At 44.3% G+C, this 24630-nt stretch overlaps 1 protein-coding gene across 5 annotated transcripts in view; it reads right to left on the bottom strand.

The window, feature by feature from the left end:
- col16a1 (collagen, type XVI, alpha 1) overlaps positions 1–23424 on the bottom strand; it is a 65922-nt gene extending 42498 nt beyond the window's left edge. For all 5 annotated transcript variants that reach the window (XM_041955092.1, XM_041955096.1, XM_041955094.1 and 2 more), the window contains exons 1-5: positions 23252–23424; positions 16931–17047; positions 6679–6747; positions 6473–6590; positions 639–762 (exon numbers count right to left, since the gene is read on the bottom strand). In XM_041955092.1, the coding sequence (XP_041811026.1) occupies positions 639–762; positions 6473–6590; positions 6679–6747; positions 16931–17006 (387 nt within the window). In that variant the 5' untranslated portion in view covers positions 17007–17047; positions 23252–23424. The remainder of the gene's footprint in view (positions 1–638; positions 763–6472; positions 6591–6678; positions 6748–16930; positions 17048–23251) is intronic.
- Between the last annotated feature and the right edge of the window lie 1206 nt (positions 23425–24630).

Genomic DNA, 24630 nt, shown 5'->3' with positions numbered 1-24630 from the left:
AGTGATATATGGATATGCTCAAGTGCTAATTAAACACCAAACAAAGCGTTCAACATGCCAACGCATATGAAGAATGTAGCTGTCTGACTGGCAACAAAGAGTAATATGTACATGCTGCTACCACATAACAAAGCTGTAGAACACAGCAGCAGAGATGAGGCAAAGGGGAAGACATATTAATTACACACACGAGCAGTACAGCCAATCAATCACTCCTAATGAGGCGACTTGGCCTCCATCCATCATACACATTGAGTATTTAAATCTGGCCTCAGAGTCTCAGTGATTACGGGGACTCTGAGGGACTCCAGCGCTTCATCATGGAACCCACATGAATAACAATGAAGGTGAATGAAAGAAGAGACCAGAAGATGATCGAGGGAAGAGCGACGGGGAGCGAGAGAGAGGGGGGTCGGATGAAGAATAAGAGAGGACAAAAGATGCGTGGAGTGAAAGCGGGAGAGAGAATTGAAAAGGTGTCATGGGAGGAAATAAATCGAAGGGGAAAGTGGATGACTATGCAAAAGAGGGATGAGGTATGGGAGGAAGGAGGAGACAAAAGGCATGATGAACAAAAGATAAGAAATCGAGGAAGAGCGCTCAGAGCGGGCGATGAGGAAACAGAGAGCAAGCTGCACCTGTGGGTATCCCTGCTGATCAGATATCTGGAAGAGGTAGATGGTGTCTCTCAGGGCGGCTTTCTTCAACGCCAGGGTGAAGATCAGGGTGAACTCCTCGGGTAAGCCGTGTGGAAACACCTGACTGGAACACAGGAGTTCAGGAGGGTCAGAGAAACATCACCAGCGAATATGTGACAGCTGAGAAACAGTTAAACTAAGTACAGGAAAGTTTATAGTGGAGCCCCAGCAACTCTTCTGTCACTATGAAAACAGTCTGATATCATCTTCTGTGATTGGACCCACAACCCCTGATGATGTCATCAGAGTTATCTTGGCTTGTTCTTTGAGACTGCAAATTCATAGCATCCCTTGTTACACACTGGGATGCAAAAGATGCTATAATTACCATAAATGCTAATGAGCAACCACTCAATCCACTTTTGTTGCTTCTGCAGCCCTAAACATAACACCATGTTGAGCATCGTATGTATAGATAAACAATGTTTGGCAAGTTAATTGAAGATGTAATCAATAAGCAGCAATGCTCTATCAAAGATGCCTGTAAATAACCCCAATTGTTGTTCAAGGAGCAGCCAGTCTACAGGCTGGAGGTATTTACTGACCTTTCAGTGTTTAGCTTAGCCCAAGTGACTGCACATGTTCTCTCCTCACTATGAAGCTGTGGTGTTCACAAACCCTCCATTTCTGAACGAAACGCCGCTGTAGGCTTGCCAGATGAATTTAGGTTAGGTTACCACTGGCTGGCAAGCTAAAACAAAACTAATAACATAAGGCGCATTTCTTCTCCTTAGGTAGAGGCCGAGAACATCTTTCCACACCACCAGCCCCCGTGTGAAGCTAACACGTCCCAGGCCAGTCTCTGTACTGACCACACAGAGACAAAACTCATATCAACTCTCCACCAAGTCTCCCTGCAAGACCAAGCACCCCAAACAAAAGTCCCCTTACAGTACCTGTTAAAAAGAAATCACATTACTGTAGTAGTATCTGTCAGTACTGTGTGTGTGTAGAGGTGTATACTTAGATGTGCAAGTTGTGAGAGCAGATTTCACTCTGGGACGATACAGTGACAAAGTTGTCTTACAGTGTGTGTGCTTCCTGTGTGAGCATCTTTATATTCTAAGCATGCCCCCTCCCCCCCGACTATTTTTCCTTTCTTGCTTGTCTCCTCACATTGTGACTGCAGCCAGCAGTTCAATGCAAAGCCTGCTGTGTGTAACCCCCTGGCATTCATTTTCATAGCAGATACAGTCCGGCAAGTCTCATCCCTCAGTTTTGGTCAAGGGCATCTGAGCGCACAAATATATATACACACACAATCACACACACACACACACACACACACACACACACACACATTCACTGCATGGGTGTGACGTATTGAGAGATGAAGGGTTCACAAACAAGCCCGGTGAAATGCATGCTCACTGAGATGGTGAACACTCTGAGATATTCTCTCTCGCTCTTTTTCTTCCTCTCTTCTCACACACACACACACGCACACACACACACACACACAAACAGTTGTGTTTCGACCACTTCTGGGGACATTACATAGACTTACATTTAGCTCCTGGAGACTTACCTTGACCATAACAACCACTTGCCGAACCCCAACCCTAACCCTTAACCCAAGTCTTCACGCCAAAATTTAATGATTTACATTACGGGAAATTGCGTTTTGTCCCCATAAAGACGGCGAGTTTCCACTATGTGGCTGCGTAAACAGATTTATGTTCCCACTACATGAGTAAAACACATCCACACACACACACACACACACGCAATTGTTGATGCTGGCAGCTGGTTTCCCACTCTTAGAAGTAGGGTGACAGTGATTTATGACTGAGGGAAGATCCAAGGGAAAACAGTCAGCTACAGGACGTCAAAACAAAGAGAGGATGAGTAGGAGAAAAGGTGAGAAAGGGAAAAGGTTGAACCTGGAGACTGGAAGAGAGAGGGAAGAGAGAGACAGAAGTGGAGAGAAAACAACAGTGAGCGACCAGGAAATTCTGGGTACATTATGTAAATCGATGAAAGTTTCGTATCAACTAATCTGTGGAAAAAGTATGTGGACAGACAATATGAAGATGGAAAGAGTGAGTGTGTGCTAGATAGAGAGACAGGTAGAGAAAGAAAAAAAGACACAATGTTCAAAATAGAGTTGTTTTGCTGTCGATTAGTGACATGAGCTGCAGGGCACAAAACCACTCACAAACTATTGACTTTTAAGTTGGAAGCACCTCACCTTGGCTGATTACATTCAGAGTGCTGGAGAAAACACACATAAACCCCACAGACACACACCCACATACACGCAATCGTGCAACGGGGAGATAAATCACTCAGTACGGGCCAGACAGATTCAGATCTAGCCTCTCCCAACTCGAGAGAAAGTAACTTCTACTTCTCCTGTTTTTTTTTTTTTGTTGCAAACCAGAGAGGCACAGGGGAAGAGGGGAAGAGGAAACCTAATGTTGAAAAAGCAGATCTCTGGTTTAAGATGGGAATATCACCTGGAGAGCTATATAGGCACCCTCATACCCGGTTCTAACTGTGCTGGAATCAACTGTTTTCAGTGGAGAGTGTTTCCATCCCTGAATGTATTATACACACCTGACTGATAGGAATTTTAAACAGCTCGAAGCCGAGACGTGAAAGAAAGGATAAAGTTTCAAGCTGTAGTGGCCAAATGTTAGACACAGCAAGTTTCTCCCAAAGGCTATCTTCTTCTTTTTCTATTTTAAACAATATGTATACAACTTTAGGAAGACAATGAACTGTGACAGCAGCACCTACCTCGACAACTGTTGCAAAAAGTGTGCTTTTCGAAGCTCGAAGCCACATACGTAAAACTCACTGGTGCCACACTGGTGTCACTAGATGTCACCAGGATTCATCCTCTGGGCATCGTGAATGCACAAAATTTCCTTTCAGTCCATTTGATGGTCCGGCAGCTTCGCTAAAAGCCAAACATGTCTACCTGCTGGCAGAGGAGAAGTCTCAGATAGGCCAAAGTAATTTGAATTTATCCTCTGTGGACCCTGAAGGTCTGTGTAACATTTCATGCTAATCCTAATTGCTAATAGCTGTCGAGAAGTTTCGATTTGGGCCGAAGTGGTGAAACGACTGCCCAGCTGACCAATGACTGACCTACTGTCACTGTCATCCCTAGAGCCAGGCTTATAGGATGATAAAAAAGTGTCAACATAGTCAGACGAGCAATCCTTCCACAAATGAAAGCTGGAACATCGCTGTATGAGACACTTCACCCTCTCCTCATTGAGTCCCCTATCTGCCTTCTTCATTTATTCAAATGAAATTAAGATTCTGCTCTTTAGCTTTTCTCTTCACCTCCTACATGTTTGCACCAGTGCCCTCACCATTGTACTGCTTATTTTTGGTTGATTATAATTTGGACGGTATTTCAATGAAAAAACAGTTGTGCTCATTAAGATCAGCACAGCAGCTTAATGTGTAATGTGCAAACTGTAAATTGTACCACGTGCGCCATGTGATAATAAGTGCTCATTAAATGCATTTCAGTCCTGTCATAAATAGCTGTGATCTTGGCCTCGTGCCATGATATCACAGATTTGCTCCCTGTCTCTCGTCCGCTCCGTGGCTGCATAACAGAAACAGGCCCAAAGCAATCAAATCACATTTAGCTGAAATTAAAATGCATGCGTCCAGCTGTGACTGGTGCCCATTTCACTGTCAGCAAACAACTGAGAGAGGCGAGCGACAAGTAGCTTCATCTGGCTGTCACTCATCTGCGTTAGCTCGGATTAGCCGAATGGATTAGCCTCTGATACAAAGCAAAACGCTGCTTTCCAATTACTGTACACACGGCTCACACTTCAGTCAACCTCACCAGCGAGGAATTAGAAAGCTGCTTGAGTGACAGGGAGCCTGTGCTGGATGGACGCCGTGTATTTTACAATTTCAGAAAACACAGTTTATACCCTCGGACATGAAAAGATTCTGCAAGTGCGTGCACACACACACACACACACGCTCACCATCACACACATGTATAAACGCTGAGCACGCTCGTACTGTTAGTGAGAGAAAAAGCCACAGAACAGGCCTGAGGGTTTGTTCTGATGCATTCACTTATTGCTTGGATTTAAACCTTTAACCCTCTTGTTCCCTCACTGCTGCATCCCTTAATCGCCTATCTGTTCTCCACCTCCACTCTTCTTTCACGAATGCCTGAAACCCTTCCACACAACGCAGTTTAAGTTGGCAAAAGTATGAAAGAAAAGCGAATAATTAAAGAAAGGCAGCATTATGCCTAACTGATGCTTACAGACAGTCGTCTGTGATTCTGTCGGCTTTTCAGAGAGGCAAAACAGCAGAGGAGAAAAGGCAAATGGGGAAAAAAGCGAGCTTCTCCTTTGATTCTGTTTAGTCATCGTGAGAAAGACGAACACAACATAGCAGGATCTGTGAATCTAGAGCAGCAGAGTGAAATGCAGCCGACAGGCAAGGCTGTGCAAACATTGATTATTCTCTGTCTGACTTAAAAAGGAGTCACCCAGGTAGCTTTCTTCACCGACAGCAAAGCCCTCGGTGGCATCAAAGTTTCAATGAACGCTGCACCATAGCAAAATCCCGACCCGGCAGCAGAGAATGGTGCGTCCTCTCTTTGTGTGGTTAGAGGCAAAACAGGAACATCTTGGATTTTCCTCTTTGGCTCCAAAGATACTGATTTCCTGAGAAGTGACAGTTTTTTAGTCTTCCCCCCTTTTCATAAGGACAACTACTCTCTAAGCCTGTGACAAACAATATATGTGACACTTTTAGAACAAAATGTCTCTGCCGAAAAAGACTGTTTTGTTGACAGATTTATCGCGCCTTCAAGCAAGTGGAGCTCACAGCGCTGGACAGAGTGATAAAATACTCTAGGCTGACCCAATTGGCAAGTTCTGAAAAACTGCTTTATCGGTAAGTAGAAAGAAGCTCAGCCGTCTGAAAGCCAGCTATAATTCACAAGAACTGAAAAAGAAAAAAACAGAAAGAGGAAAGAGGACTGAAAAACAGCCAGCCATAACCCTAATAAGCACTTGTCACGCAATTCCAAACACAATCTACACCCAAATGCTGTGTAATAACAACATGAAAACCCAGTAAAGTGTAATTAAACCATGTCAGGCTGCAAAACCAACGTGCTCAGTTGGATTTTGCAGTATGGCTGCAGGTCTCGTCACCCAGAAACAAGCTCAGAACAAGCCCTGGCTCTCAAATACCGCTATTAAATTCATACCCTCGTAAGGCTTTTATTTTTTACTGGCATCAGCATCATGTCAAGCAATTAAGGCATCGCTCATATATTTGTGCTAAAGCAAATAAGCCAGGCGTTTCATATGAAAAACTACTTACAATAAGTATATGCGATCGCAACCGGAAAACCAAAAGGCTGTTACGGTGCAGCTTTACAAGGCAGTGTCAGCGGTGAGCGGAATGAAGTGGTATTTCTGGAAATGCAATCAGAGTTTGACCCGTGGTGCGTGGTTTACCAAGTGCACGCTTTTTGTACAACAGCCATTGGACAGCGCTGACATGTTGAGCGAGGGTTCAGAGGCTGATCAGCCGCAGGGTGTTCAGCCTCTCTGCCGTTCTCTTTGTTCAGACGTGGCATAAAAAAACGCCAGAGCCTGTCGACATAGGCCCGCAGAAAGCTGAAAATCCTGCAGAAGACTCACTCTGTTTCACTTCCTGTAACGCGCTCTCTGCCACCTAAAGCTGCACACAACAACGCGCAAGATGCTGTTTTATCTGCAGGTGCTGGGAAAAGAGCAAGTGTGGGACATGTACTGTGAACTTACTCGGTGGGGCGTAGGAGTGCAGTCTTGCCCAGGCGGAGGATGACGGGTCCTCGAGGGTTGCGGATCTTCTTGACATCTGCACTCTTGAGCAGGGAGAATCGCCTCACCAGATTAAAACCTGACAACAAACGGCATACATCAGCGCCCACATAAACAAAACTCAGAGAAGGATATGTCTGCTTGCATATTAGAGCTCGTCTTTTCACCGGTGATATTGTGCCTGGCCGTCTGAGGAAACTTCCATTCATCCACTTGTAAGGACGGGCATTGTACATCTGTGGAGGCAAACAAAAATAAAAAGTCAAAAAAGTGAGTGCTAACAGAAGAAGCCCTGAAATTTACTGTAATTCAAGCATTCATGAGCTGTCAAGAAGAGCACATCCGTCTCTGGAGAAGTTATCCCAAATGTAACCTTTCATACTCACTGATGGGTGAAACGGACAGAGTTTGCGTGAGAGAGAACAAGCAACTTCAAACGCACATACATTTGAGAGGAACAGAAATATTGATCTGGAAGAAAGGGAGACGGAGTTGGTGGGGGTGAAAGACAAGTCAAAAAAAAAAACAGAGTGTAAAACACAGAGAGCGAGATGAAATGAGGGCAAAGCTGTGCAGGGAGGAACACAACCCGGTCTGACAGGTTGTCTAGCACCAGGCTTGTCTGTCGTGGTAGCCTCTGTTTGATGGATATGTTCTCACCCTGTCAGGGGAGGTTACAGAGAAAAGTGTTGCCTGTCAGAGCGAGGGGGAGATGTGAGACGGTGTAGAAAAACCGGGCAAGTACAGGTAGACATGAACCCTGTGAATCACTGTGATCCACAGTTAATTGATCTCTTTGGGGCCAAGGACCGAGGCCTCGGGCCTGGCGTTCTACAGGGCACAGTTTTTCAGTTTTTTGATTTGATTTTTTACTATGACTGCAGAGAATCTGGAAGCAGGTGGTGCTCTGCGTTAACCAAAAATAAAACCCGATCATCGTCTCTCAGCTGTGCTGCTGTCAGTTATAATCTAAATTATTTAGGTGTGAACTGGAGGTCAGGTATTTTAATTTAACCTCATTCATCGTCCTCCTCTCACCACTCGCGCTGAAGCGATGTCCACGTGGACCGGATGAGAGAGCGATTCTCTGTATCTAAGGAGTATGAGGAGTGGTGTCCTTCCAAACCCAAAAACACAAAGTAAAAGAGTAAGAGCTAGCTTAAACCGTGGTTATAGGTTAAGGTTAGCTGCAAACATTAGCATACAGCAACTTAACATCTAGAATTATACACAGAGTCAAGAGACATAAACTATGTTGTTGTGTGTCTTACTTTTGAAAAATACCTGTTCAGGACTGGATTACATTGGAATGCAACATGCTAATAGACTAAAAAGTCAAAAAAATAGATTTAAAAGTCAGCGGGAGATAGTGTTTTCAAGCAACTGTTAGCATTCGCGTATGCTAGCTAGCTACAGCAGGTAAAATCTCATTTTAGGACATTTTAGCAGACAAAATGTGTAATATATGACACAGTTGGCTAGAAAAGAGAAGTGCACTTTTGTTTACCTTTGTGTGAAATCGCAGACCTGTTGTTTAAAAAAAATGAATGCAAATTTGAAGTGTTAAATCTGCCACAGTTATTGCTATGTAATTATCATATTACTAAACTAAGCTTGACAGGCACACTAGCAGTAATACAGTGCTGCCAAGAGTGTGACACTCATGCAATAGACCAGATCTCACACTCTCATGCCACACGTGCCTTTTCGCAAGTTAACTTTTCATCTTCCTCTGATCCTGCTTAATTTTTATTCCATGTTCAGGCAGGCTGAGGGGAAGAGTGTAGCAAGGTTACGGCGGCACTTTTCCCAGATAGTCCGGGAACGCACCAATCATCATCTGTTTGAACTGAAAGTGTGCCACGACAAATCATTCGCGTTCCAGTGGAGCATCCAATCATGATGATTTTGTGGTCAAGCTGACCAGCTGACCATGACTAGAGCAAGTTTGGAGAGACTGCCCTGTTTGTGCATCTGTCTGTGCAGCTCACTACATCTCCACTGCTGTTATTGTAACCTCAGTCAACAAAGGTTCAATGCTCAGCAGGTAAGCGCCTTCATCACTGAGCATTAAAGGGTCATTAAGTCATTAAAGGGAAGAAGATGAAAGCCAGAAGAAAAAGTTTTCTGTCAAGTATAACAATGCATTTCAGACAAAAGCAATGTGTTTCTGTCTCCTAGTTTTATGGATTCAGTGCGATAAAGTTGTTAAGAATGTCTTTGACGAAACAGTCAGTGCACTGCATGGTGAGTTGCCTTGAACGTGCAACGCCAGCACACTATCTGTGTTTCCAACCACAATTTCACTTTATCCAGGCTGGAAGTCTCATCAAAACGAGGAAAGAGCCTAATGTAAAATAATAACATCCAACTGACTTTAATTAAGAGCTAGGAATTTAATTTCACGGAGGCCGGCGCAAGAAAGAATTAAATCACATTTAGCGCTTCATCACCTATTATCAAGTTCATCACTTGACACCCCGCAGCTTCGGCTCATCTTGGTTTAAAAGCACAAAGAGCGTTTCAAAACACAGCAAATTTCAGCCTGCAGTCTGTCGTTGTCTGTCTACGAGTGCGAATCAAAGCTCAGAAAAGAGATGTCAAACAGCGGCGTGTTGCAGGAAGCCGAGAAAAACTTGAGATAAAAAGTCGAAAAAAAATTCATGAATTGAATGTTTCACCTGAACAAAGACACAGATAAGAGAGGAGAGTACAGGAAACATCACGCACAAGTTTAGAGTCCTCTGAGCCCTCTGATACCCTCACACACAATCACACATAATGTATTTATAACCTGACTGGTCCGCCCTGAAATCTTATCTGCTAACACAGCACAAAGTGCACTCTGCAGCCTCACAGAGACGCTGCTGCCTTCTAAAGACACATACATATTCACATACACACACACACACACACACACCAAGAACTCATCCTCACGTCTCCCATTTCAGGTTTTTGAAGTCAGGAGATGGTGAGATACTTTCCTCGCCGTTTACTCCTCCTTTTTTCCCTATTCTTTTTTGTTTTTTGTTGTTGTTCATCACTGCCCCATTTCCATCAGACAGAATCAAGATGAAGGCTTTGTCAGGAGTAATCGTTGCTGCAGGGCAGCAGAATGAAAAGTTAGGCAACAGAAGGGAGGAGGAGGAGGAGGAGGGAGGAGAAAGGGGAAGTGAAGAGAAGGGCATGGGAGGTGAGAAAGGTGTTGCTTGACAAAACTCAACTTGCCCTTAACACCCAGACTAGCACTCTTGAGGCTATTTTTTTTTCTTTTCTGAGGTCATGTTAAGACCTCTATCCTGAAATAAAGACAAGATGAAGGTTTTTTTTTTAACCGAAAGATTGTGTCATCTCTCCCGTGGCCACATCAGGACATCTCAGACTCATGCTCTACATTGCATGACTTGACCCAACTTTCATTAGTCTGAGCTGTTTTAGCACGCTCGTAGCTAAATGACCTTCAGCAGCTCAGCTGTACAGCAGACCAAAAGCGTTAGCATAGCATGCCATAGCATTACGGGCACACAATACAAAGATGTTAACTTGCAAAGTTGAAGCTTTAGCATGCTAGCATGCAAGCACCGAGTTCAAAATATAGCTGATGTTGATGAAGTGGAGCTACAAAGTACACCTGACCCCCCTCCTCCCACACATACTGTCTCGAAGAACGGAGAAGGATGTTTGTCATTGTGAGCTGAACCACGCACTCACATCTGCCGCTGAGATGCAAGACATCAAGCAGCACAATGTGGGGGAGTTGAGGAAACTTTGACTTTGTGGAAATGCATGCTGATGTGCAGGACTGACAACCGGCAGCCTCTATTCCACTTCTCAAGCTGGGAGGCGCCCCCCCCCCCCCCCTCAGGGGCAGAGATGACCAGGGAAAAAATGTGGAGTGAAACTAAGTTGAATGAATATGATTTATGTTTACATTTTTCTGCTTCTGAAGGAGGGCATGTCACTGAAAACCTGGAGTTATGGGGTTTTTTTCTTGCCATTTGACTGTATATACACATTGACATAATACCACCTTATGCTGTTGACATGTGTTAGCAATGGTGGTTCTATCTGAACTTTTTCATTGTAAACGGCTGCAAGCCATGAAACCAAAACAATGAGCTGAAAGATGCTAAAACGTCTTCTGAGAGGAGCTGCAGCTGGGTGATAATTCTCTGTGGGCTCGTCAATGTGGGTGACCCCGTTCACATGATGCATTTTCACTTCGTCCATAGTTAATAGAAAATCGTAACAGGAGCATAATGTTAAAAAAGAAACATGTGGAAACAGCTTGTTCAGGAAATTAAATACCTTGCGGTCTGCCAGTGTAGTAGTGACATCAGAAACGAGGCGTAAGGCCGAAGATGACAGAAACAGATGAGGCTAAGCTAAACCACAGATTAGACTGTTGAGCATAAAGACTGACAAAGCACGGGTAAAACTGAAAATCTGAGACTGAGATGTCCTACAGAGCTCACTGTATTCAAAACCTATACCATGAAGTTTGCCAGCAGGTTAAACCTCAGTCTGCAACACTTAGATTGAGAGTAAAGAAGAGGTTATCTACTGTCTGATCTCGCGTACTGGTAAAATCACAAACCACTTAAATCACATCATACCACCTTTAAAGCTCCAAATCAAATTAAACACTGAATTGACTTGTGATAGTGTCAGACGTCTGCTCACACTCATGGGAGAGACAAGCTCTTTCTACATAACTCAGAGGATGGATGATATTTTGGTGGACTGTTGCGCACTCAGGCACTTTGGCAGTTTGGCAGAGGACACACTGCGGATCTTGAACCCCGTTTCCTCTCAAGCTGTGATCAAAGGGAAGCATTTGCTTGTTGACAAGCTAATTAGCACATAGTATGCGTGCCACTCCAGGATCCTGCTAGTAGCTGTGTGTAGCCTTAAAGAGATTGGATGGTCTTGGCTGAGTTCACCTCCTCTTTGATGGGATGTGTTTGAGTCTTGCCAAAGCAGGTAGTGATACTACACTGGCAGTCATGCAGCGCACTGCTGTGAGAGTTCCCCCAAGTCTCCACCTTGCCAAAGATAAAAATTCAGGACATTTTAGGTCTTTTAGAGAAGTGAAGCACGACTTTTTGATGTATATAGAGTTACATTTAACCTGGAGGGTGTGCAAGTGAAAGGTGTCAGACAAGCACAAACCTGGATGATCTGACGATTGTGAATGCATCAACATATTGAGTGTTTGGAAAGGCCAATGAGCATAGAAAGATCTACTCCTCAGGCATTTGTTACGACAAATAACAACATACGTGTGCAGCACCAACTCAACTTGAGCTGACTCACTGCATTATCTCAGCTAAAATAAGCAGCGTGACCTTTCTTGGCTCGTGACTGATATTAAACAGCCTTCAGAGGGTTTAGGAATCAATGGCTTCATCTACCCGTGCTTTGTTGTGGCCTGGGTCTCCTGAAACCAACAGCCTGTGAGTTTTAATTCTGTTTTCTTAGCAGCAAACACTTGGCAGTGCCTCCATTAGGCAGAAGAGGTCAGAACTGTGCTCCGAGTGTCAGAGTGTGTGGTGTGTGGATAGTAATAAGAGAGGCTATGGTAGTTATTGAATGTGCTTCACAATGAGGCATTCAAAGATAATTGGCCTGGGCTGCTGATCAGCAGAAAGTCAGAGGGCAAATCGTCTATCTTCTGAAACTCTTAAACACATGCAACATATAGGGCGGAGATGGCATGCCGGGAAATGTAGTTGATAATTCAATACAGTGATTCAGTGCAGCCAATGCGTGGCTAAAAGAGGAGGGGAAATTGTGAACTAAGAGGGAGAGGGGGGATTGAGGCAGAGAGTGTGCGTCTCACTTGTCCTCCCGGCCAAATGAGGCAGACAAGAGAGAGCGTTCCTGGTTGGTTTCCAGAGATAAAATTGCAGCACAGAGGAGTGGAAAGACTTAAAACGCTGCATTTCAGATGGATGAGCTCACTCATTTTCCCCTTGTAGGCCTCTGGCCCACATTCAGTGCACTCTCACAAGCTCTCCCACACACACACAGACTAGACTCATGACACACACAAATTTACAAGCTTTTCACAACAATAAACTCGGACAGGACATGCAGAGGTCTGTGCACTTCTCAAATTCAATTGTGCCGTTTGACATAATGTCTGGCATCTGGATTGAGATGTGACTCAATACTACTTCACTTAATGGTGTTTTAAGGTTATCGCTTGCCCATTATGCTTTCTTTAGTTCTTTTTCCAGCAGTTCTGATGAAGCTCCCAATGCACATTTTTTTTCTTTAGAGAGTATTGGCACCACAAGACAGGTTCAATCATGGAGCAGCAGCCCTGAAGCGGTTACATGGTCATCAAGGGTTTTGCTCAAGTTCATTTCTCGCCAGTAATGTTCAGGCACCGCCTGTTACAGCTTACAAACTAGCCTCATCGCACCCTGAAGGTTACCCATCAGCCCTAAACACTGCCCATCAGCAGTGGAGTTGGAGTAATTAAGGCTTAAAGGTCTGCTTCAAATTCTCTAAACTAAAAATGTCAACACAGCATACTATGGTCTTTATAAAACTAATGGTCAATAACATCACTTCCAAGTTGCAGTCTAATGAAGGCTTAAAGCTGCGCATATTAAAAATGGATCAAATGGCTACTCTTCACCTAATGTGATAGAGGGCAAACCCAACAGCAAACCCAAATTCCCACCAGCTCTCCTGAGCATTTTAACATGTTTTTTAACTTGTTGTTGTGTTTTTTTGACCTGCAGCTTATTATTATTGCTCCAGTTTCACTGCTGTCATCAACCTTGATTCCAGTAGCAGTTTCAGCAATAAAGCTCTCATAAATCCCCTGTACACTACTGGCCAGCATCAAACGGCAGACAGACAACGTTTTCCACAGGAGTAGATAGACGGAACTACATAAAAATGAGAGTGAACTCTGTTGCACCTTGTGTTTTCTGTTTTGGTCGGGACTAGTCCTATTCCACGTGGTTGTGTGTGTGTGTGTTTGTGTGTGTGTTGACCAATGTGGATTTTGCAATAATGTCATTACCATGCTAAACATTTTAGCATATTAAAAAATATGTGCTGTACTGTGGCTGTGACAGCATGCAGTAGGGGGCTATGTATGTACTCATAGACCTGGAGTTACATCCAGTAACTACTATCAAGCAAAACACGTCAATTTCTTTGTTGTTGGCTGCAAGAACCAACAGAAAATTCATCTACTCCCACCATCCAAAGAAGTGGAGACCCATTGGATTAACTTGATGGAAATGTCCCCACAACAACAGCAACTGGAAAACTCTTAGGCTATATGTGTGCCAATCATTGTAATTGTCAGGCTGCTTTGAGGGCCAATACAAAGCAGGATTAGCTTTGAAGCTGAAACTCATAGATGGATCAATACCGACGTCAAACCTTGTCAAAAATGTTTTGACATTTTTCTGTTGCCTTAATGTTTATTTTGCTGGTTAGCCTGTTGAATTTGGCATTAGCACATTCCACATGTGGCTAGAAGCATTTATTGTAGACCCACAGGCTGGGGCAATGTTGCCATAATTAATATTGAGGAGAGTAAAGAGAAACAGTGTGAATGTTCAGCCTCATTTGAAGCCAGTTAAATAACCAGAGTATGGTGGGTGTGGGAAACTGTTTGTTTCCAGGTTGCTTTTTGTGTCGTCTCACATAGCCAGAGCTAACGTTATCTCCACACTTCACACTGCAACACAAGCTCAGCTGCTTTTGTTGTTATGGGAAAGCCTCCTCTGCTGCGTGCTGCATCAGTATGTGTGTGCGTTGCTGCCGCATGTAAATGTGCTTGATAGACATGCCCCGTGGGGCACTGACTACTGTACTTATATAATATACTTTGGGTTTTCTGCCAAATAAATGCTGCTGAGATGCCTAATCCTACCTCTTGTTTAATTCCGAGAATGAATCACATTACATTTACTCATTAACCTACTTTATGGAGCAGGTTACTCCTTCCAAAGCACATGTAGGCCCACACTTTAAATTCATTCTTATTTGGAGCCAATAAACACAAGATATATTCCCTTACATTGCTAGTATCCCTTTTATTTTTGTAATGCGGTGACATAATACTGTCACTTAAAAAAAAAAAAACTAAAAGAAATTTTAGGTCATATTCCCCACCCCTAGTATAAGTAAAGGACAAGAGGGGGGTCATCAGAATACAATCAAATAATGCAGTCATTTGAATAATTTGCATCCTAACAACAAAAAAGAACTTCACTTTTATTCTCCTGTCTAGGCACAGTAATGTATATCTGTTTTTGCTGCAAGATGATTTTCGTCTCTAACTTCTGTTCCTGCGCAAATAAGCTCATTACTGCAACAATTCAGTGGCACCAGAAAACATACAACTTAGCTCAATCACAAACAGAAGGAAACTGAGTCCAAACAAATCAATACATAAATCCATTACTTCAGAGCGTGCTGGGTCTGTGGTGCACAAAACAACCATATCAGCAATGCTTTGCCAAAGACAGGGAATTTCAGCAATTCATTTTAACTATGGGGACTAGCCTCTCTGGCTGCTACACTGCAGAACTGCAGTGCAATCATCCAGCTCGACTCCTCAACACTAGTTTTACTTAAACCTGCTTTCCTGCTGTAATGTCAGCAAATTACCAGTAAGTACGGATTCGGATGAGTCAGAGGAATAGTGATAGTGTGTGTGTGTGTGTGTGTGTGTGTGTGTGTGTGTGGTGCTTGCTGTGGCAAAGTGTTACAGCTGCACTTGAGAAAGCACTTTCCACGAACCACTGGGGGAAATGACTCTGGGGAGCTACAAACTCAGTCTCAGTCTCATCTGAAAATCTCTGACTGTGGTCTCCCGAGAGGGACCCCATCCTCCACAAAGCTCCCTTCAGAGCTCCACGAGCTTTGAGGATTGCGCGGCCCCCTGAGTGATATCACAGAGCCGGCCCCTGAGAACACAGTGACAGCGTGATGAGGGAGTATGGCAGTTCAGAACGAAATAAATAAATAAAACAAGACAACAAAAGAGATTTCTCTTCACCTCTCTGTCTCTTGATTTCTTGGTTGTCTCTTTCTGTCTCTGTCACACACACACACACACACACACACACACCTGGATACAAATAGAAAGAACATTCTCTCCAATGCACCAATAGACAAATAAACTAGCCTTTTTTTTTATGTTTCTCCAATACAAATAGATATAAACTAAGGATGATGGCTCATGAACAGGAACATAACCGCACATGGTAAACACACATGCCTCCTCACCACAGCCTAACCAAACTGCCACCAACAGCCGCCAGCATCAATCGCAGATAAACTGTAATTACAGCCCACTATCACTGCAGGCTCGGGCCCCATCAGACATAGGCTACAGTACAGGGCATGCACACACACACACACACACACACACACACACACACACACACACAGGTCCATCAACTTCAGACGGGTTCCAAAGCATGACAAGTTGGCCAGGCGCAAAACTCCAGATGAAACTTTTGACAAAAGTCTCAGTTCTAACAGTTGAAATGGTTTTGTGAGTCTTTTTAGCATTTAAATGAAGATGTATAGGACTGTTCTCAGAAGCAGTAGGTTGAGAGCAATTTATCATTCATGGCCTTTACCATTTAAGATTTTTTATTCACAGCTTCATTGGTAGGCAACAGTAATGTTGGATAAATAAAGGAGTTTAATGGAGCTCCACAGTCGCTGTAAACGTAATGCAGCGATTTTATTACACCCAATTTGGAATAAATGTTTATCTTAAACTTATTTTAAATCTTGTGTTTGTTAAAGCAGTGGTTCAACATTCGAGAGAGAGTTAGATGAGAAGGTTGATACCGATCTCAGATCTGTGGAGTAAATATAAAGCTACAGCAAGCAGCCAACTAACTTAGGTTAGCGTAAAGCCTGGAATGGATGGAAACAGGTAGTCTGGGTCGTGTCTTACAGTAACAAAATCCAGCATCAATGCCGCTAGGTAACATGTTACTTCTTGTTTGTTTAATCCGTACAAAAAACGAAGTGTAAAGATGACATGTTATGGTTTCATGTGGGGATTTGTGGCAGAATAGTTCTTGGAGCAGACTTCCAGGTTGCAAGACAACCAGTGGAGACTCCGACCAGCCACCCTGAAGCTCACTTAGTTGCTAACTTGGCAAGCTTCAGCTTCAGTGGGGCTGAGATGCAGATTTTGCTACAGAGCCAGACTCGGTCTAGTGCGTTTCCCCTGTTTCCAGTTTTCAAGCCAGGCTAAGCTAACCAGAGGCTGGTTATAGCCTTACATTAGAGGACAGGTATAAGGGTCCATTTCTCATTTAGGTCTTGGCAAGGAGGCAACATTTTTTTTTTTTACCATTCATAACCACTGCTGGAGTTCAGATTTTTGATAGCTCCGACAGGGAAGAGGAAACTCACCTTCCTCTGATGTCAGCGCATCACATGATCCGAGGCTGAGGGCCAACAGAGTCAGAGAGGAGCAGAGAAGCCACATGGTTCCACTCCAAAAACACCTCACCTCGGCTCAGCCACCAACTGATGGACGAACAAACAGAAAAAGAGAAAGTCAAAAAAGTCAAATCCTTCCCACATTCTGTCAGCATGCCACCCAGTCTGCTCACTCTGCCGACAGCTGCACATTATGCTTGACTTCTAAATAGACATTGATGTATATTTATGAGTCAGTCACAGTTGATGTGTTAATTATGTGGTATGATGCAGGCTTTGTTAGTGGCATATGAATTAACCAGAATGTCCCTCATTAAGGAGTGTAACTCTATAAAGTCTGATCATAATCATTATCCTGTCCATCTGGTTGCCCTTTGACTGGGCAGCTGCCGCGCGCACACACACACACACACACACACACACACACACACACACACTTAAAAATGTTTGAGAAAGTCCACTTAAGAGCACACACACGACTGAACCTAAGAAACTATTCTTAAAGTCAGAGAGAAAGTACACATACTGCTGCAAACAAATACCTCGCACGTAAATGCAAGACAACAAAGCAAAATGCACAATGGAAATGATTTACATGCAGGCTGGCTGGTCCAGAGTCAAACAGACAGTGGGGCCAAAACACACAAACACATCTGGAGACTATTCCTCTGGAGCCATGGTTGTGTTGCACCAGATGCTTCCACGTGGCCCAACAACAAACACACACACACACACACAGAATCATGCACAGATCGAAATGTGTGCCACGTCTCAATAATCATTATATTCAGTCTCCACCGTCCCCCTCTCTCACTACAACTCTTTATTCATAAACACACACAAGAATGCATGCTGAGAAACACACCCCCCGATGCCGCCCACTCTGACACGCATAAACACATTCCAGCTGACCTGGACTTGCCCTCAGCATATGCGAGGACCCCATAACTCTGCGGTGTTTACAGGTACGGCAGGGCCCTCAAGGAAAGCAGGCGAGCAGACCGTGTCTCTGTACACACACCTGCCCCGTCTGCCAGGAGAAATGACCCCCACACTCCCCTGGGGATACACAATGTGGCGCTCCTGCCCGGCCGAGGACACGGCGCGAATACCATCTAGCCTGACCCGACTGCCTGCAGCGGGCTGTTAACAGACAATGTAGTGGAGGACAATGATTCAAATTATGCTCTGGAATAACAGGGACAGCTTGACATGCCCCACATTGTGAATTATGCACTCAATTTTGGGGGCTTGGCTGCTTCCCTTGCTCCATTTTAAAAGGCCAGGTTACACTTTCACGAAAAGAGCAAGATCTTAGCAAGATACTGTCTAATCACGCTACGGCACAATTGACAACATGGACACTTTTTTATGCAAAAGTGGCTGCAAGCTAAACAGCAAGAGGAACCGTATATTAAAAAAAAAAGTATTCCCCTGTAGTTGGACGGATGGAAGGTTAATCAAAGCCTTAGACAGTGGAGTTTGAGCACTCTAAATCTGCAGCCATTATTATAGGCTTCATGCCACATGATCACAATAATAAGAAAGTTCACACAGTACATAATACATAATGCATCACAGTCCAGAGAACACAGGCTGAAGGAAAAGTTACAGCTCATTGCTATTATTGTCTGGCCGTAATCCAAAACAATTTAATAGGCTTCCTAATATGTGTTGCCATGGATGTCTCTCTTTCTCCTTCTCTCTTTGCACTCCATCTGCAGCTTCACGGCCACCCAGCTGGCTATAGCAGATAAAGGCAGTACGGCGTTTAGACAACTGGGCTCGGCCGCTGGGCTGGCCATGAGCCCGGGAAGTAGGCCTGCGAGTGATCGGGTCACTGAGGACGAAGCCAATACAGGAAGGGAAACAATGACATATTTGAATGTCTTCCAACACAACAAGGCTGAAGACCAAAGCCAGACAGAAGTGCTGACCAACATGGACTTTTTTTTTTTTTTTTTTTTTTTGAAGCTGCAGAGTTGCTCAGCAGTCATTTCGGTTCTAGATCCAGACCTGTCGCCTATTTTCTATTTCCAGCGCAGCTATCAGTTCCAGTACTTTTTATGGTTTGAATGCATGGACAAAGAGCCACTGATATTTTCCCATATAGCAATGGAGGTAATTTGTGCTCAGTGCTTAGCTGTTTGTTGTCACACATTTCATCATCATCGCCGCTGCTTACAGATGGAACAGCCCCAACACAAGCATGTTTAGAGGAACACACACTGACAGAGTTAAATGAAACATGTCCTCTCGACGGCCTGACAAGAGAACTGCTTATTAGCCACCCAGACACGGATGATTAAATAACAGTGAACCAGCAGCCCACTGTTTAGACTACTTTGCATCTGTTTAAATGGGAAAACCTGGCATAAATGTGTCAGCCGGGATATTTGAGGGTTCACTGCCTTTCCAGCTGTCTCTAAAAGCATACTGCAGCAAGAAGATTGATGGACAGCTCACTCACAGGCTATTTGCTTCCAATCTATCTCGCACATACAAACACACGTAGTCAAGACTAGTCTTGGTGCTGGGCTGTGAAAACAATCTTCTGATCTGTCTGTGAGGCTGTGACCCTAACTGAATCCTCCAGAGAAAGTCCTCTCTCAGCAGAGGGTGTGCAGGAAAGTGCTTCAAAGTTGACCAGAATGTAGAAACAGAAGAACTGCATGGTGAGTGGTTCCACGTGCATGCATGCGTGCTCAATGACATTCACGCCCATATCATATATCATGTATGTACAATGCAGCATGCGTTCCACAGAGGGTAAAAGGGGCAGAGATAAGCCCGTCTGACAAACAGATAGACAGGTAGAGAGATATTAATCCAAGAAGACAGTCATGAGGTCAGTCTGTTCAGTTGCTGTTGTTGTTGTGAGTAGGGTTGGTTTTCACTGGGAGAGAACCAAAATAATTGCTCCCCTACAACCATGAAAACAATAAGCGATGGAGAAACACGAGTCTACAGCCATGCTAACGGGTCTATGAGGTTGAGTCAGGGTTTTAGGCACAACGATGCTTTAGGCTAAATGCTAACAGCGGCACGCTAACATGCTCAAAATGACATGAACATGCTGATGCTTAGCAGGTGCAATGTGGTTCAGCATGCTAACATTTACAAGTTAGCACTTACCACAGTACAGCTGATGCTGATGGCAACATTGTTAGTTTTGCAGGTATTTAGTCAAAAGTAACACATTACTGTAATTCCACTACTTTCGGTGGTAACTAGAAACTAAATACTTCTGAAAATTACATGATGCAGTAACAGTTGCTGAAATTTCAATGGACTTGTTTCTCCTTACTTTCATCATGAGAGCAGACTAACGGAAGTCTATTATACTAGAATATACATTCAATGACATTCAACACAGGGGAAAAGATCTCCAAAACACTGATGGTTAAAACTATGAAACAGCACAAAGATGACATTTACCAACACAACTAACAAAAAGTAACATCTGCATTTTGGACCATAAAACAGCAAAGTCCTCAGTCCAGCACTCGGCGTGCAGGATGGAAAATGTTTGGTCATCTGGACGATGCTTTGGGTTCTACTGCACATGGGAAAGAACCAGACACGGAGGAGAGGATGCAGAACAGGATCATTCTGAACAGGAGAAGGACAGTCAAGACAAAACAAGGAGCTCGTATCTAAAAGAGGGGCTGCGTCTGTCGCACGGATGTGGTTCAGGTATGAAAAGTCTGGCACGGACCAGAAAACAGTGCAGACAGACTGTTCCCAACAACAAGCTGGAACACCACCAGCCTCTTTTACCACCTACACAAGGATCACATGAAGCAGCGCAGAGAGAGTCTACAGATGAGACACAAAAGCACAGTCGAGTGCTGGAAACAAAGGCGTTATGTGTTATGTGGTTTCTAATCTGGATATGAAATGACCAATATCTGGATATCTGGCTGCATTTCAAAGTACACATTTTAAAGAACTCCAAAAGTTACTTCTCATAGTAACAAATTGCTTTTTGGTGGAAGTAATCAGTAAAGTAATTTAGTTTCTTTTTAATGAGGTAGCTGGTAACTGTAACTAATTACCATTCAGTAACTAGCACAACACTGGTCTCAGGTGGTGGAAATTTTAACCTGATGATGGCATTACATCAAATGTCAAGGGATCAACAAGGTTTATAATTACAATTAATCCGGAGGGAAAAAATGAATCTCTGTTTCAAATTTCATGGCGGTCAGGGGATCGCCAATGACAGGAGGATTCATCATGTGGGAACCAGGAATACATGTGATACTTCCTGTGCTAATCCACCAGTAGATATTTCACAGCATAAGTAAAACTCTGACCTTCTAGTGGTGGTACAGGAAAAGTCAAGGGATCACAAAAGTTATTAGGCTTCATCCAATAAATTTAAATTTGATGTCTGTTGACATCAGTCAATGTGCTGCTGTCTTTTTATTCCTGGAGTTCTTCTTGCCAGATACTCATACGCTATCCTGAACACAACATGTTCACGTACACTCTTGGCTCCTGGAACATCAGATGTGCTTCAGGCCAAACCTGAGAGCGCATTGCAGGCCTGTTCCAACGGGGGACTAGGAACGAATAAAAGTAACTAAAGATGACCTCAGGCTTTACTAGACACTCCAGATTTCCACTGACCGCGAGCAATGAAAACCTGCAAACGAGCAAAGGAGCCTGCATGGCACTCAACAGAGGCAGAGGCAAGTTCTTACTAGTCATACATTCTGGGCCGCGTTCAGGTCCTCTCCTTGAATATTTGTGAATGAGAGACAGGCCAGCACAGTTGCAGATTGGGAGTGTTCAATCCATACAACCCTCCCTCTGCTCAGGGCTGCCTCAAAGCTCCACAGCCGCGGACACTCTGGTCCACTTACAAAGTAAGGATGTAAGGTGACGCCTACTCTGACGGCGTGAACTGGTTGGCCTCAGGCACATGCTGAGCACGGTTGAGTCAGCAGGCGACCTGCTGAGTTTCTGCAGCTTTACCACTGATAGCTTTATGTTCATGTCACTGCTGACCGGAATAAGCAAAGAGTCAAGTGGATGATACACTTAGCTGAAGGCCGACAGCACAGGCTTGAACTAGATGCAGTAAGTGAAACAGGTTGTGCACAGCCCTCAGCTAAACACTGAATGTGCAGTCTGCAACAGGTTAAGTGAGCAACCTTTAATGTGCAGTTAAATTCAAGAACACCAATTTGTACTTTACAGGGCTATATTCCTCAGGGTCTGAGGAGGGAGCAGAACTTACTGCCGGGGACAATGCAGCACACACAGGTTTCCACTTTTTAATGTCCACAGGCCTTAAATGATGTTTTTAATCAAATGACCCCGCAAGAAAAGATCTATGTTGTTTACTGACGATGAGGAGGTTACAACAGAGATGACGACACCTCTAATCAGAGAAATAAATCCTAGTTTCCCTTAAGAGGCAGCTCTGTGATGACTTAAACACATGCAGTGGTAAGCTGTTCCACATTTTGTGGGGGTGCACAGACAGGATGCAAAAGCCAGCGAACATGGGGCGGCTGAGTCATGAGGAAAACAGATGTGACCGTGGCATTCAAGATTCCTCCTCAGCGCTTTCCTATCTTCCCAGGTAGAGGAGTTACACTGATCTCAAACCAGCGCAGTGCTGTGCTGAGACCTTACTTAGCCTGAATGATGTATGCATGGAGGACACCCAAACAGAGCGCTGCTCAGAAGGCTTTTCCATGCCACAGGGGCTGGATGCAAGCCACAAAGATTTACAGCAACAACTCAGCCCATAATGTGTGTATTAAGGCCGGGCTTGGATATGAAAGGAAAATCAGCGTCACTTTTGCCAGCAGCTATACACAAACTATTTGTGGTTTTAAAGTTTCTTGCAAAAAGCCAATCAAGAAATACAACAATGGAACCATGTGGCAGGGCCACTCAGCAGATAGAGCTTTAATGATCTCCACGGGGAGAAACTGGGTTCACCCTGCTTATGTTTCAGAGCATTTTATCTCCTAAAATCATTACACGTTTCCTGAGTGTCACTCTGACACTCGCACAGGGACTACCTGTGATGCTCAGGGGTGAATTTACAGGGTGCGCCTGCGGTATCCCCGTGTGACGTACAGTATCGAGTCTTTGTCAAGTCTTCGCCTTGTTGCAACATAAACTTCTTGCAAAAGTTTTCACCATGGAGTTCCACTGCAGTCACTCTCCGCGCTGCGCTCCTGCATTCCTGCCTTCGCCGCTCAAACACAAACGCGTCTCTACGCTCCGCGCATCGCCAGCCCCCAGAAAAGTCCAGAAAAACCATACCTTCAACTATTGATACATCCACAGATTTGCGACCACATTAATCCGTAAATAAAGGCGCGCGTGTATCCAGGGAACGGATTGGAAATCTGGTGTTGCGATGCAAATGCGATTCAAATGTAATCCAGAGTGAGCGGGTTTTTTGTCCCCCTTGCCGTTTTTTTTTCTTTCTTGAGGCTTCTTCAACTGAGAGAGGAAAGAAGAAAAAAAGTTACTGCAAGATTGTCCGCGTCCAACTTTTCTCCTCCCCTCCCTCTCTCTCTCCCTCTCTCTCTCTCTCCCTCTACCCCCCTCTCTCCAGCTGCTGCACAATCTAAATCCCAGTTTCCTCTCTTTCGCCCCCAGTCTTTGCTCTCTCTCTTGTTTCACCTCACTTTTTCTCTTTCAGGGTCTCTCTCTTCTGTCTTTTTTCACCCCCCCCCCCCCCCTCTGTTTCTCCTCTCTCTCTCTCTCTCTCTCTCTCTCTCTCACTCTCTCTCTCTCTCTCTCTCTCTGTATGGGGGATCCCCCAGTGAAGAGTGACATCACCTTGTCCACAGTGCTGGAAAAGGAGGCAGGGGCATCTCCTTAATCAGTCTCCCAAGCCCTCCCAGGCCTCTGCACTCTCTCTTTAACCTCTACCATCCCCTCCTCATCCTCCCTCCATCTCCTCTCTCTCTCTCTCTCTCTCTCCCTGCCTCCACCTCTCACTGTTTGATTCATGGCTGACTGGAGGGCGAGGAAGACTTCTGTCTGGGTGAAAGCACTGTATTAAGACGAGAAATGGGGATAATGGCAGCGAGGCTGGTGCGTTATTGAGAAGAATTTACTCCATTAAAATTAATGAACTTACTCATCATACTTACATTTGATTGACGGCCAGGTCCACAGCTTCCATATTGTTTTATCACTGGGTTTTATGGCATCCAATCCATAAAGTGGCCCTCGGTTGCAGCCCCTGACCATTCAGAAACACTCGTCTTAATAGCCACATAAATTCCACCTTTATTGTCAGTTAGTAAATAGTTCAGGAGGCAAATAAATATCACTTTGGCATTTGATTTATGTGCGCCTCCCCCGCTGCTCTGGCTGGATAGGTACTGAGGAGTGCTCCCATCTTCAAGGAATTTATTTCTGTCCTCTGCTCTGGGGTCAACTTCTCCACCACGCCATTACCTTTCCCTTTCTCATTAGCTTTAACCTCCAGCTCAGAGAAAGTGTAGACAGCAGAAGAAGAGAGAAGGCTCCACGACAACTTGGTGAATTCCTCTTTTGAGGCATGAGAGGAACAAGTTCACGCTCCATCAATGGCTTTTGCAGCTGTGTCATGATGCTCCGACCTTTCAACTACTTGTTCACCAGGATGTGACCTTCTGGAACCAACAACAAATTTATTGGTGGTC

Source organism: Chelmon rostratus, chromosome 16 (assembly GCF_017976325.1).
Source record: "Chelmon rostratus isolate fCheRos1 chromosome 16, fCheRos1.pri, whole genome shotgun sequence".
Classification (NCBI taxonomy): Eukaryota; Metazoa; Chordata; class Actinopteri; order Chaetodontiformes; family Chaetodontidae; genus Chelmon; species Chelmon rostratus.
Note: the sequence above shows the minus strand (reverse complement) of the source record. Positions and strands in the feature narration are given on the sequence as shown.